The sequence below is a fragment of the Sapajus apella genome, unplaced genomic scaffold, assembly GCF_009761245.1.
Source record: "Sapajus apella isolate SASKATOON/1434 unplaced genomic scaffold, GSC_monkey_1.0 scaffold170, whole genome shotgun sequence".
Taxonomy (NCBI): Eukaryota; Metazoa; Chordata; class Mammalia; order Primates; family Cebidae; genus Sapajus; species Sapajus apella.
The window spans coordinates 1,663,006-1,682,850 of record NW_022437110.1 but is presented as its reverse complement, the minus strand read 5'-3'; the positions used below and the strand labels follow the sequence as shown (position 1 = coordinate 1,682,850).

The 19,845-nt window shown below is 42.2% G+C and overlaps 1 protein-coding gene across 1 annotated transcript in view; it reads left to right on the top strand.

Moving 5' to 3' along the window:
• Positions 1-18,777, top strand: part of TDRD9 (tudor domain containing 9) — a 140,134-nt gene extending 121,357 nt beyond the window's left edge. The window contains exons 33-36 of the mRNA XM_032267563.1: positions 7,130-7,268; positions 8,993-9,111; positions 15,794-15,866; positions 18,105-18,777. Coding sequence (XP_032123454.1) covers positions 7,130-7,268; positions 8,993-9,111; positions 15,794-15,866; positions 18,105-18,206 — 433 coding nt within the window. The 3' untranslated portion in view covers positions 18,207-18,777. The remainder of the gene's footprint in view (positions 1-7,129; positions 7,269-8,992; positions 9,112-15,793; positions 15,867-18,104) is intronic.
• The last annotated feature ends 1,068 nt before the right edge of the window (positions 18,778-19,845 follow it).

Genomic DNA, 19,845 nt, shown 5'->3' with positions numbered 1-19,845 from the left:
CGTTCTTGACAACCCAGCAGTGCCTACAGGTCAGTGGAAGAGGTGAGCCTAGGACTGGGCTACATGTTTTAACAAAAAACACAGGAAGCCTGCGTAGCAACGGGACGGCGTTCTTGACAGCCCAGCAGTGCCTACAGGTCAGTGGAAGAGGCAAGCCTAATCTCCCAGTATAAACAAAAAAGACACGGGAAGCTTCCCTAGTAACCTGAAGGAGTCCCTGGAAACCCAGTAGTGCCTCCACAGGCAGACAAGTGACCTCATCAAGCAGCTGCCTGACACAACAGCCAGGTAAATCCACAAAGGTGGGGAAAAACCAGCGCGAAAAAGATGAAACCATCAAGGACCAGAACACCCCTTCTCCTTTAAGGGATCACAACTCCTCAACAACACAGGATCACAACTTGACTGAGAAGGGTGACGAATTGACAGAAACAGGCTTCAGAAGGTGGATAATAACAAAATTCAGAGCTAAAGGAACACATTCTAACTCAATGCAAAAAAACCAAAAACCTTGAAAAAAGGTTAGACAAAATGCTAAATAGAATAACCAGCTTAGAGAAGAACATAAACGACTTGATGGAGTTGAAAAACAGCACGAGAACTACATGAAGCAAACACAAGTTTTAATAGCCGAATCAATCAAGCAGAAGAAAGGATATTGGAGATTGAAGATCAACTCAATGAAATAAAAAGAGAAGGCAAGACAAAAGAAAAAAGTGAAAAGAAATGAAAAAAGCCTTCAAGAAATATGAGATTATGTGAAAAAGCCTAATCTACACTTGATTGGTGTACCTGAATATGATGGGGAGAATGAATCCAAGCTGGAAAACACGCTTCAGGATATTATCCAGGAGAATTTCCCAAGCCTAGCAAGGCAGTGAGAAATACAGAGAACTCCATAAAGATATTCCTCAAGAAGAACAACCCCAAGGCATATAATCATCAGATTCACCAGGATTGAAATGAAGGAAAAAATGCAAAGGGCAGCCAGAGAGAAAGGTGAGGTCACCCACAGAGGGAAGCCAGTCAGACTTAAAGCAGATCTCTTGGCAGAAACCCTATAAGCCAGAAGAGAGTGGGGACCAATATTCAACATCCTTAAAGAAAAGAACTTTCAACCCAGAAACTCATATCCAGCCAAACTAAGCTTTATAAGTGAAGGAGAAATAAGATCCTCTACAGACAAGCAATTATTGAGAGATTTCGTCACCACCAGACCTGCCCTACAAGAGCTCCTGAAAGAAACACTAAGCACGGAAAGGAACAAGTACCAGTCACTGCAAAAGTAAACCAGTTGGCAAAGACCGAAAATGCAATGAGAAAATGAGTCAACTAATGGGAAAGAAAACCAGCCAGTAACAAAATGGCAGGATCAAATTTACGCATAACAATATTAACATTGAATGTAAATGGCCTAGACGGCCCAATCAAAAGACACAGACTGGCAAACTGGATAAAAAGTCAGAACCCATCGGTGTGCTATATTCAGGAAGCCCATCTCACATACAAAGACACACATAGACTAAAAATGAAGGGATGGAAGAAGATTTACCAAGCAAATGGAGAACAAAAAAAAGTAGGGGTTGTAATCCTAGTCTCTGATCAAATGGACTTCAAACCAACAAAGATCAAAAGAGACAAAGAAGGACACTACATAATGGTAAAAGGATCAATCCAACAGGAAGAGCTAACTATTCTAAATATATATGCCCCCAACACAGGAGCACCCAGATACATAAAGCAAGTTCTTAATGACCTAAAATGAGATTTAGACTCCTACACAATAATAATGGGAGACTTTAACAGTCCACTGTCAATATTAGATCAATGAGACAGAAAATTAATAAGTATATCTGGGACTTGAATGCAGACCTGGACCAAGTGGACCTAATAGATATATACAGAACGCTCCACCCCAAATCCACAGAATATGCATTTTTTCTCAGTACCACATTGCACTTACTCCAAAATTGACCACATCATTGGATGCAAATCACTCCTCAGCAAATGCAAAAGAACAGAAATCATAACAAACAGTCTATCAGACCACAGTGCAATCAGACTAGAACTCAGGATTAAGAAACACACTCAAACCCGCACAACCACTTGGAAACTGAACAACTTGCTCTGAGTGTCAACTGGATAAACAATGAAATGAAGGCAGAAATAAAGATGTTCTTCAAAACCAACCGGAATGAAAACACAACTTACCAGAATCTCTGGGACACATTTAAAGCAGTGTTGAGAGGGAAATTTATAGCAACAAATGCCCACCGGAGAAGAGAGGAAAGATCTAAAATCGACACCCTATCATCAAAATTGAAAGAACTAGAGGAGTAAGATCAAAAAAACTCAAAAGCTAGCAGAAGACAAGAAATAACTAAGATCAGAGCAGAACTAAAGGAGATAGAGACACAAAAAACTCTTCAAAAAATCAGTAATTCCAGGAGCTGGTTTTTTGAAAAGATCAACGAAATAGACCACTTGCCAGATTAATAAAAAGAAAAGGGAGAAAAATCAAATAGTTGCAATAAAAAACAATAAAGGGGATACCACCACCGATCCCACAGAAATACAAACCCCCATCAGAGATTACCACAAGCAGCTCCACTCACATAAACCAGTAAACCAGGAAGAAATGGATAAATTCCTAGACACTTGTAATCTACCAAGACTAAACCAGGAGGAAGGTGAAACCCTGAATAGACCAATAACAAGGGCTGAAGTAGAGGCAGCAATCAATAGCCTACCAACCAAAAAAAGTCCAGGTCCAGACGGGTTCACAGCCAAATTCTACCAGTCATACAAAGAGGAGCAGGTTCCATTCCTTCTGAAACTGTATCAAACAATACAAAAGGAGGGAATCCTCCCTAACTCATTTTATGAGACCAACATCATCCTAATACCAAAACCAGACAGAGACTCAACTAAAAAATAAAACTTCAGGCCAATATCCATGAATAACATCGACGCAAAAATCTTCAATAAAATACTGGCAAACAGATTGCAACAGCACATCAAGAAGCTTATCCATCACGACCAAGTAGGCTTCATCCTGGGAATGCAAGGCTGGTTCAACATAGGCAAATCCATAAATGTAATCCATCACATAAACGGAACCAAAGACAAAAACCACATGATTACCTCAATAGATGCAGAGAAGGCCTTCGATAAAATTCAACAGCCCTTCATGCTAAAAACTCTCAATAAACTAGGTATTGACGGAACATATCATAAAATGATAAAAGCTATATATGACAAACCTACAGCTAATGTCATACTGAACGGGCAAAAGCTGGAAGAATTCCCTTTGAAATCAGGCACTAGACAAGGATGCCCTCTCTCACCACTCCTATTCAACATAGTATTGGAAGCTCTAGCCAGAGCAATCAGGCAAGAGAAAGATCTAAAGGGTATTTAATTAGGAAAGGAGGAAATCAAACTGTCTGTATTTGCAGATGACATGATTGCATATCTAGAAGACACCATCGTCTCAGGCCAAAATCTTCTCAAACTGATAAGCAACTTCAGCAAAGTCTCAGGATACAAAATCAATGTGCAGAAATAACAAGCATTCCTGTATACCAATAACAGAGAGCCAAATCAAGAGAGAGCTCCCATTCACAATTGCTACAAAGAGAATAAAATACCTAGGAATACAACTAACAAAGGATGTAAAGGACCTCTTCAAGGAGAACTACAAACCACTGCTCAATGAAATAAGAGAGGACACAAACAGATGGAGAAACATTCCATGCTCATGGTTAGGAAGAATCAATATTATGAAAATGGCCATACGGCCCAAAGTAATCTATAGATTCAACACTATCCCTATCAAGATACCAATGACCTTCTTCACAGAACTGGAGAAAACCACTTTAAACTTCATATGGAACCAAAAAAGAGCCAGCATAGCCAAGACAATCCTAAGCAAAAAGAACAAAGCCGGAGACATCACACTGCCAGACTTCAAACTATACTACAAGGCTACAGTAATCAAAACATCATGGTACTGGTACCAAAACAGAGACATAGACCAATGGAACAGAACAGAGGCCCCAGAAGAAACACCACACATCTACAACCATCTGATCTTTGACAAACCCAGCAAAAACAAGCTATGGGGAAATGACTCCATGTTTAATAAATGGTGTTGGGAAAACTGGCTAGCAATGTGCAGAAAGCAGAAACTGGACACTACCTGTCACCTTACACTAAAATTAACTCCAGATGGATCAAAGATTTAAACATAAAACCTAACATCATCAAAACACTAGAAGAAAACGTAGGCAAAACCATTCAGGACATAGGCATAGGCGAGGACTTCATAACTGAAACACCAAAAGCAATGGCAATAAAAGCCAAGATAGACACATGGGATCTAATTAAACTCCAGAGCTTCTGTACAGCAAAAGAAACCATCATTAGAATGAATCAGCAACCAACAGAATGGGAAAAATTTTTTGCAATCTACCCATCAGACAAAGGGCTAATATCCAGAATCTATAAAGAACTAAAACAGATGTACAAGAAAAAAACAACCCCATTCAAAAGTGGGCGAAGGATATGAACAGACACTTTTCAAAAGAAGACATATATGAGGCCAACAAACATATGAAAAAATGCTCATCATCACTGGTCATTAGAGAAATGCAAATGAAACCACGCTGAGATATCATCTCACGCCAGTTAGAATGGCGATTATTAAAAAATCTGGAGACAACAGATGCTGGAGAGGATGTGGAGAAATAGGAACACTCATACACAGTTGGTGGGAGTATAAATTAGTTCAGTGTGGAAGACAGTGTAGCAATTTTTCAAGGTTCTAGGAATAGAAATTCCATTTGACCTAGCAGTCCCATTACTGGGTATATACCCAAAGAACTATAAATCATTCCTCTATAAAGACAGATACATTATGTTCATTGCAGCCCTGTGTACAATAGCAAAGACCTGGAAGCAACCCACATGCCCATCAATGATAGACTGGACAAAGAAAATGTGGTACATATACACCATGGAATACTACACAGCCATAAAAAATGATGAGTTCGTGTCCTTTGTAGGGACTTGGATGAATCTGGAAACCATCATTCTCAGCAAACTGACACAAGAACAGAAGGCCAAACACCATATGTTCTCACTCATAGGTGGATGTTGAACGAGAACATATGGGCTCAGGGAGAGGAGCATCACACACTGGGGGCAGTTGGGGGGTGGGTAGGGAAGAGACAACGGGGGGGGGAGAAAAGGGGGGGTGGGGAGGGATAACATGGGGAGAAATGCCAGGTATAGTATGCACCTAAAGTAAAATAAATAAATTAAAAAAAAAACATCAGATCTCCTGAGAATTCACTCACCATCACTAGATCATGAGAGGGTGGTTACCCTCATGATTAATTACCTTCCAGAGGGTCCCTCCCCATGACACGTGGGAATTATGGGAACTACAATTCAGGATGAGATTTGGGTGGAGACACAAAGCCTAAGCATATTACCAAGCCTGTGTCACCTTTTGTAATGTAGCTGCAGAAGCCACACAGTGTGGGTTTTTCGTAGTCACAGTTGCATCTAGACCAAAGGTGCAGAATCACCAACCCAGTTCATCACTGGGAGGTGTCTGCTTCCCATTGCAAGAACAGGAAGGAGATGAGAGCTGCTAAGGTCACCATCTTTGGAAGATATAGTCTGCCATACTGTATACTGACATTCTGTGTGGCTTACAACAGCGTGTTTTTGAACTATTTCATAGTTTTAAAAAATTGTAGTCCCTGGGTATGGGGGCTCGCTCCTGTAATCCTAGCTACTCAGGAACCTGAGGCAGGAAGGTCATTGAACCCAGGAGGTTGAGGCTGCAGTGAGCCAAGATCACACCACTGCACTCCAGCCTGGATGACGGAGTGAAACCTTGTCTCAAAACAAAAAATACCATCATGTGCGTCTTAAATATTTATAATTTTTGCCAGTTATGCTCCAATAAAGCTGGAAAAAACTAATTGGTGTAGATAATGGGGAAAAAAATCTGAATTTATTAAATGTCAAAATTAGGAAAATATTTTAAAAGGCATTCAATGTGAATATCTGTTTGTTCATTGCATAATTACTTATTGAACCTATTTGAGCTAAGGCCCTGCCCATAACAATGCCTGGAAATGAGAACTGGTGGGCAGAGGGCTCTGGGGGGCTCTGTGAGGGAGACGGGAGGAGGTGTGGGAGGAAGGGCCTCGTTCAGGAGAGGGTAGGAGGGATCTGTGCTCTTAGGCTGAGAGAGGCCCACAGGGAGCTAGAGGAGCTGGAGCCTGGCAGGTGAGGTGCGCCTGAGATGATTCAGAATAGCCGAGCGGAGCCAGGGTCACACTGTGGCTTGTAGACCGTGTTGTAATCCACAGTGTGACTGGAAACTACTGAGACGCCTGAGGCAAGGGAGTAATATTATTGGATTTGTTCTGAAAAGCTACCCCTGTGTGTGCTATGGAAAAAAGATTGGAAGTAGCAGGAGTAAGAGATGGGGAATTGGTCAGAAAGTTGTTACGAAGTTCAGGTAAAAAATGGTGGTAACTTGGACCAAGCTGGTGGCAGCAGCAATGGAGAGGCTAACAGATTTAGGGAGTGATAAAAGTGACAGGACGTGTCAGTGGTCAGAGGAGGGTGGCGATAAAACTGAGGTACAAAACTTTGTGCACCATTGTTTCAGTATTAGAAGGTGGAACAGACCTTTTTTAGGCTTTTACTAAGTGCTAGACTTGTTTTACAAGTCATAAATATGTGCGTAGCCCTTTCTCCAGAAATCTCCCTAATAAGAATTTAACCCATGGAAGGAATCTGAAGGCAGGGGGAAAAAACCCCATTCTTAATACTCTTGCATTATCTTATCTACCATATTAGAAACTTAATAAAGTATTAATAAAAATTAAGTATTAAGTATTAATAAAAATACTATCCTTATAAAGATATATTTTATAACTATATATTTCTATTATAAAAACTGGCAGAAAAAATGCACAATGAAATTAATTGCTGTACTAGGGCTGACAGAATTTTAGATAATTGTATTGGTCAAGTTTTACATGTAAAACACGTGGTCTAACAATTCTGAAATAATGTACTCTTCTGAAAACATTCTATTTAGGATTGATCACGATGGCAAGTGCTACACTGGAGTCCTTTGTGGTTTGGGGTGGAATCCAACTACAGGGGCCCCCATACTGCCTGAGCATGACATGGAGCTTGCATTCGATGTTCAGTTCAGTGTGGAGGACGTTGTTGAGGTAAGGGCGGCGTAGAATCATGGCGCCAAAACCCTGTCTCTCTCTGGTTTTGCTTACCTGACAGTGAGTGCAGAGTCTGCCATGGAGCTTGTGGTACAGACCTTTGGTCCTGGAGATGCCCACATTCCTTGTCCCTCCTGGGGTCGCCCTCCTGGAGGACTGCTCCTTAACTTGCCAATTTGATGTATCTTTCCTGTGAAAAGTAGCTTCCTGATAGATGGTGCTCTGAATCCCTCATTCCGTATCATAGTAAGCTTTTCTGGGCAATCAGTTAAACCACAGCAGGGCCATAGGGCTGCTGTGGGTCTCTCTCCAGAAACATCTTTGCTAGCTCCACTTCCTGACTTGGAATGATACTTGGACACAAGGTTCCTGACTTGGAATGAGAAAGGTGGACACAGGGTTCTGCCCTCTGCCCTTCTCCTAGCCCTGGGACCATGCTGAGTGGAAGCCTGGGGCTGAGCTGCTTGCAGCATTGTCTGGGCACCACAGTAGCTCGGGGGCGAGGTGCAGAGGTAGACAGGGAAACTGTAATAAGTACACAAAGTATTTGTATGTCATTTGAATCTAATAATGAGAAATGTGGGCTCATATTGTATACATTTTAAAAAATCTTTCATTGTTATAGTAATTTATTTTTATTGCATTTTACAAAGTAGGAAAATCAAAACTGATCCTTCACCACAAATAGAGAAGTGCTACTCTCTAAGTACTCAATCACCTTTCTTTCTTAGAAGTTCCATGAGACAGGTGAGGTTGACACACCACACTGAAGGGACAGGGAGGGGGGCAGGAGGAGCTGAGGAGACAGCTGCTGATGATCTGGGGACAGGTGTCAGTGTTGTCTCTGCAGCTGTTAAGTTGTGATTGCCTGGTCACAAGAAGGGGCTTATGGGCTTGAAAATACTCCTTAAGCTGTAGACCTAACGGAAAAATGTAAAACGATTAAAGTTTTACAAGCAAATTCAGAAAATCTATGTGACTTCGGGTGTGGCATGAGTTTGTAAATACAACACCCAAAGCAGAATGTGTGAAGGGGAAATTGATATTTTGGAATTTATCAAAATTAAAAACTTTTGTTCTGCAAAAGATCCCCTTAAGAGGAAGGAAAGACAAGGTGCACACTAGGAGAAAATATTTACAAAGTACATATCTGATGAAGGACTTGTATCCACAATATGTAAGGAACTTTGAAAACAAGCAACAAAGTTACAACATGGATGGCAGTAAACACATGAAGAGATGCTAAGCCCATGTCATTAAGAAAATGCACATGCAGACTCCCATGAGATACCACCACATACCTGTTGGAATGGCAAAAATCCAAAACCTGATAGGAACCAGCAATGGCAAGGATGTGGTGCAAGGGGACTGGGGACCTTTTGTTCATTGCTGATGGGAATGCAGATTAGTTACTCTATTTTAGAAGACAGTTTCATGTGAAGTGAAGCCTGCATCTACCATATGACCCAGGAATCCCATCTGTAGGTATTTATTCAAGATATTTGAAATAAGTTCATATAGAACTTATATGTGAATGTCAAATGCAGCTTTATTCATAATTGCTAAAAACTGAGAGCAGTCAAGACGCCTTCAGAAGCCAAGTGGATAAACCATATTGATGATAGAGAATACTAACCCCGAATGCTATGAATTATTTAACATGGGATGAAATTCAGTTACGGTGGAGCCATATGAGTGTTTATGTTGCTGTTTATTTACAGGTTAATATTCTCAGGGCTGCTGTCAACAAGCTAGTTTGTGACGGACCAAATGGATGCAAGTATCTTGGGCCAGAGAGAGTTGCGCAGCTTCAGGATAATGCCCGTCAGAAGCTTTTAGGGTAAGCTGTGCAATGGCGTGGACTTCTTTCCTTCCCAGTCGACTTTCTCAGCTGCCTTGATTGTGGCTGTTTTGAATTGTGTAGGCAGTATGACATATCCATCACCCGAAGTGGAGTTCCGGTGCTGGAGGCAGCACTGGGAGGCATCAAAATGCAGACACACTCTTCTTGTGGAGAGCAGCACTCCTGTCCTGTGTGTGTACGTCCCTTGAAGGGATCATTGCAGACAGCATGGGCAGGGCATGGGAAGCCACGGTGGGTAACGTGTTGCCCACCATTTTCAGTGGGTGCCTTAGGGATGGGGGGAGTGCGGCCTGCAGGACTGGGCCTTACGGAGCTTGGCCTCTCTTGAGCCCCTGTGTAGGGGAGGTCAGAGAAGGAGCATCCTGACCTCACTCCCTTGTCTCTTACCTCTTGCTGGACTCTCCATGGGCTAAACCAAACCAGAATGCAGAGGCAAGGGCTCCTCTTGGTGTAGCCCACGAGCCCAAGGCAGTTTTAGGGCCCCGGGAAGGTCAACAAGAATGGGAGTGGTGGTGGAGGAGAAACCAGCATTCCACCTACCCAGTCCTGTGCTCCTGCCCCAGAGCCAGTCTCCCAGGCCAGGGCCTGGTCCTTCCTTGCCTGACAGTGTCCTGTGCTTCCTGGGACCTTGAGCTGTGTGAGAGTAGGTGGCATCTGGTATCATGGTGACACTTCTCTCCTTCCTATGCCTTTTGGGTTGGTTTCTTTCAGTTTAATAAGCAGTTTTAAAAAGGTATACATAGCTGTTTTAGAAATTGTGAGAAAGGCCAGTTTTAATTTTTTCTCTTCATTTTCTTTTATATAAAAATATTTTTCTATCATTTATTTATTTTTAGAGACAGGGCCTCACTCTGTTGACCAAGCTGAATGCACTGGTGCGATCATGGCTCACTGCAGCTCCAACTGTTGGGCACACATGATCCTCCTGCCTCAACCTCCCTGGTAGTGGAGACTACAGGTGCGCACCACCACCCCTGGCTAATTTTTTTAATTTTTTGTATAGATGAGATCTTGCTATGTTGCCCATGCTGGTAAAAAACACATATTATTTTTGAGATGGGACGACAGGCATCCACCACCATGCCTGGCTAATTTTTGTGTTTTTAGTAGAGATGGGGTTTCACCATGTTGATCAGGCTAGTATCGAACTCTTGACCTCAGGTGATCCACCTGCCTCAGCCTCCCAAAGTGCTGGGATTACAGGCATGAGCCACTGCCCTCAGCCAGAAAAATATTTTTATATAAAATTTGGGTTGAAGTTTAACATACATGAAGTGCACAGATACACACTCATGTGGCCAGCACCTGGGTCAGAGCCCAGGTGGTCCTTAGGGTGTGCACGTGTGGTTATAGCCACCATCACTCCCTACCGCCAAAACAAGGGTAACTGTATCCTGACTTTTATGCCATAGATAGGTATTGGTTTGTTTTAACAATTCAGTGACTCTAGTGAATTTATAGTTGTGCAATCCATCAACACAACCTAGCTTTTCAGCATTTCTGTCATCCAAAGAAGTTTATTCACAAGTATTGTCGGAAAAGGGAGTCTCACATACAGCTATTGATCCCGTCTGCCATGTGAGAACAGCTTCCTTCCCATAAGATTAAGTGTCCTCACAGCCTGTGCAGGGCTTGTTGCTGTGTGTGTGGGAAGATCTTTCCCTGATACAGACTCTGCCCTGCTTAATCCTGTGTGTTATATGGTACCTGGCCGATCCCACCATTGCAGAGGTGGGACAGGGCTCTCCTGCTGTCACACAAGAGAGGGGCCTGCAGGCTGGGCCCTGCCTTGTCTTCCTGGAGGTACCCACTGGCCACAGGGACTGGTGCCAATCACTGGAGCTGATCCTGTCCTGTCTCCTCTCTCTGTAAGTAAAGGTTTATTCCAGCCAGGGCCTGACTACATGTGTTTTCCTTGGCGACTCCAAGACAAGATGCAGCGGTGCCCCGTCTTCTACTTGGTAGCAGGCAACAGATGCCACCTGCTTGACTAATATATTAAAACAGAATGTGCCATTATTTGTACAGCCCCATAAATTTACTAAAAATAAAAAGTTGTGTGCTTAAAGTTGATGAGTTGTAGGGTATGTAAAGTACACCTCAGTAAAACTGTGTTTAGGATCGCAAGTTTGCACGCAGTCCTGTTCCCACCCCAGCCCCAGGAACCACTGACCTGCTTTCCTTTTACACATTTGTCTTCTCTGACATTTTTATATAGGTGGAATCACATTTTAATTGTAAAATCTGGCTTCTTTCACTAGCTTAGTATTTTTTTAGGTTGATCCATGTTGTATCATGTTTCTTTTTACTAAATAATATTTCACTGTTTGTATATGCCACATTTTGTTTATCCATTCACCAATTGATAAAATATTTGGATTATTTCCAGTATTTGGCCATTATGAAGAAAGCTGCTATGAATAGTCACATACAGTCTTTTTGTGAACATGCATTTTTCTCTCTTGGGTAGATATCTATGAGTGGAGTTGGTGGGTTGTATTGGTAGGTTTATGTTAATCTTTTAAGAAATGGCCAGGGCTAGACACAGGGCTCACACCTGTAATCCCAGCACTTCGGGAGGCTGAGGTGGGCAGATCACGTGAGGTCAGGAGTTTGAGACCAGCCTGACCAACATGGTAAAACCCTGTCTCTACTAAAAATACAAAAATTAGTTGGGCATGGTGGTGCATGCCTGTAATCCCAGCTACTCGGGAGGCTGAGGCAGGAGAATTGCTTGAACCCAGGAGGCAGAGGTTGCAGTGAGCCAAGATCGTGCCATTGTATTCCACCTTGAGTGACAAGAGCAAAACTCCAACTGGAAAAAAAAAGACCAAGCTGTTTTCCAAAATAGCTGTACCATATTACATTTCTACCAGCAACATAGGATGGCTCTGGCTTCTCCACATTCTCATCAGCATGCGGCACTGTCAGTGTGTTTTCACTGCAGTCAGTCTGGTGAGTATGGTAGTATCTCATTGTAGTATTAATTCTTATTTTCTTAATGACTAATGATGTAGAGCAATTTTTTCTGTTCCTCTTAGCAATCATTTATCTTTTTTTTTTTTTTTTTTTTTTTTTTGGTGAAATGTCTGTTCAGATCTTTTGCCCATTTCTAAATTTGTCTTTTCATTATTGAGTTGTAGAAAGTTTTAAAAAATTTTAGATACATGTCTTTTATTGGGTAAGTAATTTGGAATTAGTTTCTCCATTGTGTAGCTTGTCTTCTTATTTTAATGATGTCTTCCAAAGAACACAGGTTTTGATTTTGATGAAATCTACTTGCTGTGGTTTGAATGTGATGTGTTTGCAACCTAATACCCAATGCAGCAGTGCTGGAAGGTGGGGCGTAATAAGAGGTGGTTGGACTCATGTCATTATTGTGAGAGAGGGTTAGTTACCAAGAGAATATGGATTGTTGTAAAGTGGGTCTGCTTCAGTGCCTGTCCTGTCTCAAGTACTTACGTGTCTCTCTGCCATGTCATGATGCAGCAGAAAGGCCCAGGCCAGGTTCTAGAGCCATGCTTCTGTGCTTCCCAGCTCCAGAACTGTTTGAAAGAAATTTCTTATCTTCATAAGTGACCCACTCTTTGGTCTTCTGTTATAACAAGGGAAAATGGACTAAGACACTACTGTATTTTTTAAAAAATGAATTATGCTTTTGGTGTTATATCTAAAAAAAATTCTTGCTACACTTGAGGTCACAATCATTTTCTCTCTTTTTTAAATTTACTTTTTATATTTAGGCTTTTGATCCATTTTGAGATGGTTTTATATATGGTGTGTGATAGAAGAGCCTAAAGTCATTTTTTTGCGTATGAATATCTAGTTGTGATGACATCATTTGCTGAAAAGCTATACCTTTCCCATTGAATTGCCTTGTTACCTTGGTTAAAAATCCACTGGCTATAAATGTAAAGAGTTATTATTGGGCTTTCTGTTTTGTTTCATTATTTTATATCTGCGTACCGTGCTATATACTGTCTGGATTGCTGTAGCATTAGTCCTCCTGTTTTGTTGTTTTTCAAAATTATTTTACTCTTTTATATTCCTTTCCATATACATTTTAGAATTAGCTTGTCAGTTTGCATAAAAAGCCTTAGAATTGTGATGGGGATTCTGTGGAACCTGTGAGTCAGTTTGGGGAGAATTGCCGTCCTAACCATAGTGAGCCATCCAGTCCATAAAGATGGAGTGTCTGTTCATTTGGATCTTTAATTTCTCTTAACACTGTTTTAGAATTCTCAGTGTGCAGGTCTTGCACTGTAGTTGTTTTTAAATATTTTAATCCTTTTAATGCTATTGTGAATGAAATTTTAATTTTTTTGAAAATTGTTTTTTTTTTTTTTTTTTTTTACAAAGGAATAGTTGATTTTTATATTCTGGTCTTTTATCCTGTCACCTTGTTAAACTTGTACATTCTAGTAGTTGTTGTGGATTCCTTGGGATTTCCTACACACAGGATCATTATTATTATGAAAGCTTTCTCTCTCCATAATACTTCTTGTTTTAAGGTCTATTTTGTTTGATGTTAATATAACTACCCCAGCCTCTCTTTAGCTACCATTTGCATAGCAAGCTTCTTCTATCCTTTTACTTAACAGTATATTTGCGTGTTTGAATTTTTTCAAATATCTTTTCTGCCTCGTGCCTGCTCTCTTCTCCTTTAGGGAGACATTGCTTTGCACGTCCGTTAGTGTGCTAGTGTTAAACACATGCTAACACAGTCCACACTGCCTTACTGGTCTTTGAGGCTCTGGTCATTTTTCTTCAGTCTTTTTTCTCTTTATGTTTCAGATTGGTTAATTTCTGTTGATCTTAAGGTTACCGATCCTGTATTATTTCATCTCAGACCAATGTGGATGTGCTGCAGATACTTTTCCATTTCAGTCATTGTACTTTTCAACTCTAGGATTTTTTTTTTTTTTTTTGAATCTCTGGTAGTTTTTTTTATTGAGATTATCTCTGACTCATGGTCATCCTATTTTTTTAAAAAAACATTCTTAGCACTTGTTTACAGTGGCTGCCTTGAGGTGTTTGAGTGCTGAACCCACACCTGGCCATGCACTCAGCTTCTACTGGCTGCTGTTTTGTGTGTGGGCCACCCATTCCAGTGTCTTTGATGTCTCCTCAGTTTTTGGTGGAAATTGGGTACTTTAGACAATGTACCGGAGGAGTTCCCCCAGAGCTGCTGTTTTTGGATTTGGTTGTTAGTTTAGTTTGTTTCACTTTAGAAACATGCCTAGATTTAACCTGTAAGTCCATCCCCCATGATGTGAGATCACCGACACCTGGGTTCTGGGTTTTGTTATGTTTTTAATTTTTATTTTTATAGAAACAAAGACTCACTTTGTTGCCTAAGCTGGAGTGCAGTGGTGTGATCATGGCTTACTGTAGCCTTGAACTCCTGGGCTCAGGCAATCCTCCCTCCTCAGCATTCTGAGTAGGTAGGACTATAGGCATGTGAGACCATGCCCAGCTCCTGTTTTGTTTTGTTTATTCTTATTTTATTTTGTAGCCTGGTTTCCTAGGTATTGTCCTTGTATCTGCACAGCTTAGTACTTAGCCAGTGATCAATCAGGATCAATCAGAAGTTGTGCTTAAATACTGCCCTGAAGGCTTCTGCTATCTGCCAGTGGAGCTAAGTATGGGTTGGAAAGTGCACTCCAAGTTCAGATACTTTTTTTCCCCCCCAGTCTTTCTAAGGTTCAATTCAGGTAGTTCAGGCACTTTTTAAGTCTTCCCTGGCTTCTATGTTTCCCAGAGCTTCCCAGGTTTTTCCCACACGTGCACCCCTCCATCAGCCAGGGACGTGTAGAGGGCCTGCTCTCCCTCTGTGGCACCCTCCTTTCCAGGGTCTCCCTCTTCCCTTCTGGGCCGTCTGGTCTGCTGCTGGCCCCAAGCAGAATGTGGCCTGAGGCTGGAAAGCTATGGGCTTTCCCCATCTGTTTCCTGCATTGCTGTTTTTACTGACAGTGCTGCAAGTCAAGGTCTGAGGCTTTTTCATCTTCTGCTCCAGATCACGTAGCCTTCATGGCCCTGAGAGTGCTGTGGTGCTGGGTTCCGGGGGCAGGTGTATGGGGAGGGAGCGGCCCCTACCTCAGCAATAACTCCATATACTCCGCTGTTCTCACCCGGAGCTGGCAATTTGTTATGAGTAAATGTTCCTTAACTTGTTTGCATTGGTTAATTTCCAGAGCCTTCAAATGGTTGTTGTTGTTTTTACAATTTTGTCTTATTTTATAGTTCTTTTCAGGGGGAGAGGCTCTGCAGAACTCTTTACTCCCTCATTGCTCAAATTCCCTCTCTATCTTTTTTATATTTCCAACTTGTCATGACTGCTTAAGAGCTAATGGTACAAAATGTCCTGTTACATTTCAGAGAACCTGACTCATTCATGCAGTGATGTGCAGTGCTGGTTGCTAAGGGAACGCAGAGACAAGACTTGGTCTTACAGATCTGCTGCACTCCATTTCTTTCTGCTTTTGAATAAGCTATAGATTAAAATATTTTCTGATCATAACTGTGTAAATGTTGACCTTTAAACAGTTTATTGTAGTTCTAATTCTGTGGGAAATATATAGGATTTAAATCTTTTAAAAATCACAGCAGCGTTTTTGATTACTATTAATATAATTTCCTTTTTTTAAAAAAATTATAGTTTGTTCTGTCAGTCAAAACCAAGAGAGAAGATTGTTCCCAAGTGGCATGAAAAGCCCTATGAGTGGAATCAGGTGAGTGGGACACAGGCTGCTAGGTAAGCAGAGGCCACGTGGAGGAGGGGATGGGCCCTGGGCGGACCCAGGGTTCAGAGCCAGGGCTGGCCAAGGGTCTGAAAGGGCAGAGACAGGAAGCAAAGTGGATGGCTTTGGGGGCCAGCAGCAGATGTCTCACACCAGACAGGTTGTTTCTGCACAGTGTCCTCTATGTGATGCCTCAGCAAAGAGTCAGACGCCGGTATAAGTCACTGCCCGTGAGCTGGGGAAAAAACAATAAAAAAACAATACCTGTTTCTTCGTAAAATGTGCCTTGGCTGGTGGCTTTCAGGCTGCACTGGTTGTTGTCTTTGTCTGCTTGGTCTGCTGTCACTGTGCCACCGTGTGTAGGGGCTTAGGAACAGCAGACATTTGTTCTCATAGCTCTGGTGGCTGGAGGTCCTAGGGCAGTTGCCAGTTTGTGGTTACTTGTGAGGGACACCTGCACATGGCCACCTTCTCACTGTGTCCTCACGTGAAAGAAAGATATCCTCCCTTAGGGCACAAATCCCATCCTGGGGGCCCCACCCTTGTAACCTCATCTAACCCTTATCACCTCCCAGAGGCCCTATCTCCAAATACGATCACAGTGGGGGTTCAGGCTTCAATGAAGGAATTTTCAGGGGCCATAGTTGAGTGGTGAAGGACAAAGCCCTTCATAGGCTCCCTGATACTTCCTGTCTGTAGGGCTAGAAATGGAATAAAACGTGATTTCAGAGAAAGGAGCCCAGAGGAGTTTGGAGATTTAATTCTAGAGCCAAGGATGTCTTTAGATATGAAGCAGCAGGGACAGTCTTTCCTCCCCCCTTTGGTGATGTAAGTGAGGCCCTGCTTCTGGGGGCTGTGTCCCATCCTGTGCCTAAAGGTTGCTCCCACTGTGAGGCTAGCCTGCTCCCCCTGTGCCCTCCACCTGGGTCCGTCTTTAGAGACCCCAGAACTGATCCTAGCAGCTGACTGGATTGTGTGGGCTCTGTGGGCAAGGAGAGGGGCAGCCATACCAACCCCTGTGGCCATCAGGCTCAGTTGGAGCGTCTGAGGGCGATGAACTAGCAGGATTTTGTTTGAAAACAGAATTTCACTTTGTGGTTAGTGTGTTTTAGACAACTTCCATGTTTTCCAGACCTATGTTGCAATTACTGTCCACATTTACATAGGTGTGCATGGGAGATTTCTCAGTAGAGCTTTCCATAGTATTATGAATTTGTTTGTTTTCAACTTTTATTTTAGATTCAAGGGGTACATGTGTGGCTTTTGTTACCTGGGTATGTGGCATAATGCTGAGGTTTGAGGTACAACTGATCCCATCACCCAGGTACTAAGCATGGTACCCAGTAGGTAGCTTTTCAGTCCTTGCCTCCTTCCCCCATCTAGTAGTCCCCATATCTCTCATTCCCATCTTATGTCCATGAGTACTCAGTGTTTAGCTCCACTTTTAGGTGAGAACATGCAGTATTTGGTTTTCTGTTCCTGGGTCAGTTTGCTTAGGGTAATGGCCTCTAGCTGCATCTCAGTTACACAATTTCATTCTTTTTAATGACTTTGTAGTATTCCACAGTATATGTGTAGTACATCTTCTTTATCCAGTCCACTGCCGATGGGCATCTGGGCTGATTCCATGTCTTTGCTGTTGTGAGCAGTGCTGTGGTGAATATGTGAGTGCATGTGCCTTTTCGGTAGAAAACTTTGCTTTCTTTTGGATATATACTCAGTCATGGAATTGCTGGATCAAATGGTAGTTCCGCTTATGATCTTTGAGAAATCTCCAAAGTGCTTTCCACAGTGACTCAACTAATTTGTATTCCCACCAATGGGGTATAAGCATTCTCTTTTCTCTGCAGGCTTCCCAGCATCTGTTGTTTTTTGACTTTTTATTAATAGCTATTCTGACTGGTGTGAGATGGCATTTTGTGGTTTTGATTTGCACTTCTCTGATGATTAGTGATGTGTGAAGCACATAAAAATTTTTTTGGCCCTTGAATGTCTTCTTTTGAGAAGTGTTCATGTCTTTTTGTCCATCTTTAATGGGGTTATTTAAACATGAAGTTAAAAATGAATCATCAGACATACAGTATGAATGTGAGAGTAGACAAGTGTTCTGTAAATACTTTTGGAGAACTGAATTATACTTTGTGCATCCCGTATGCTAATGCATGTGTATTTTATGTCTGGAAAAGCCCTGTCACAGAGCCTGACTGATCCTCTTATCTACCACGTTAGGTTGATCCAAAGCTGATCATGGACCAGGCTGACCGGGAGAGCAGCCGAGGGAAGAACACCTTTCTCTACCAGCTCCACAAACTGGTTGTGCTTGGTACCTGAGCGTGCCCGCAGGCGGTCTCCAGCACACCCTCCGGAAGCCACGGAGGGTGGATTCCAGCCTCCCTCCGCACATGACTGTCCTCTGTCTGGCATTACAGTCCGTGCCCACTGCATCCAAAAGGCCTTTTCTTTCCTTCTTCTTTTCTCTTTGGGTGATAGTCAGAGAATGGTGTTTTTGTTCAGGTGAGAACAATTGGAAAGTCTAGTTTTTTCTAGAAACAAAATCACTGTATTAAATATTTTGGGGAAAATTGTTCTGAAAGAAGACTGTTGGGATAAAGAGCTATATTTTGCCGTAAACTTATTAAGGTAAAAATGAGTAGCTAACCTTAGATGTAAGGTTCCAGCATGTGCTTACATATTTTATTCTGTTACAGTGATTTAAACCAGGAGTACAAGAAAAAACTTAAAAAACATGTAGTATTTTCTGATTTTTTTTTTCTGTGAGGGAAAATATCTAATTTTGGTAAGACTAAGTTGAGTTCTAGTTCTTTTTGGTTTACATTTTGGACATCAGAGATTACCTGGCCATAGCTTATCTGTGTTAAAACAATAAAAGCATTAGATGAAATTTCTGTTTCTGACAGTTTTTAGTGAGAGGAGGTTAAGATGTATTTAGTTCTTAAAAAATCTGAATTTATAAAACTGACACAGGAATATAGACCTCTTTTAGAAACTCAACGCACATCAGTCAGGATTTGGTCAGAAGAAGAGAGCTGTTGTAAATACAGCAGCGAAAGACACCCTGAGCTCACACACATAAGAGAGAAATTGCAGGATCAGAGAAATGCTCTGCTTAAACCGACTTGTCCCAGGTGGACAATTTGAAGATTGTGAGGAAACAGAAGCATGTGTGTGGGCATCAGCGTGGGATCATAAACGGGAACTCGTGTGGGCTCTTGGAAGCCGTCATATCTGGGGGAGCACTGGCGCTGTGCTGGGCCTGTGTGGGTTTGCTGGCCAGCAGCAGGAAGCTAGCAGATGCCAAGTGGGAAGACTGCCAAGCAGATGTGGTGACCGGGCAGCACTGTGCCTCTGTCACTGGGCCACTGTCCTGGCCCTCTGGGGAATGTGCTTCCCAACCTTAGGAGGCAATCATACCAAGTTAACACACACACGGAGAACTTTTGGAAGGTTTTGAGCACATCCAAGACTTAGGTCAGCTTTAAGGTGAAGTTTTTGCCTATCATCAGAAAGCCTCTTGGGGAAGGCAGCAGATGCTTTGATTAGATTTTCTCTTTGCTCTGCCCGCCTGTGAGTACTTCTTGGTCCATGGTGCACAAAGTTATTATGTGTGGCCTTAGCAGTAGGGGGCACTCACAACAGTCAAGCACTCCTTCTGTTTGCTTTTTATTTATTTTATTTTTTAAAATTTATTTATTTTTGAGACAGAGTTTCACTCTTGTTGCCCAGCCTGGAGTTCAATAGCATGATCTTAGCTCACCACAACCTCTGCCTCCCGGGTTCAAGAGATTCTCCTGCCTCAGCCTCCCGAGTAGCTGGGATTACAGGCGTGCCACCACGCCCGGCTAATTCTGTCTTTTTAGTAGAGACGGGTTTCTCCGTGTTGGTTAGGCTGCTCTTGAACTCCAAACCTCAGGTGATCTATCTGTCTCAGCCTCTGCAAGTGCTGGGATTA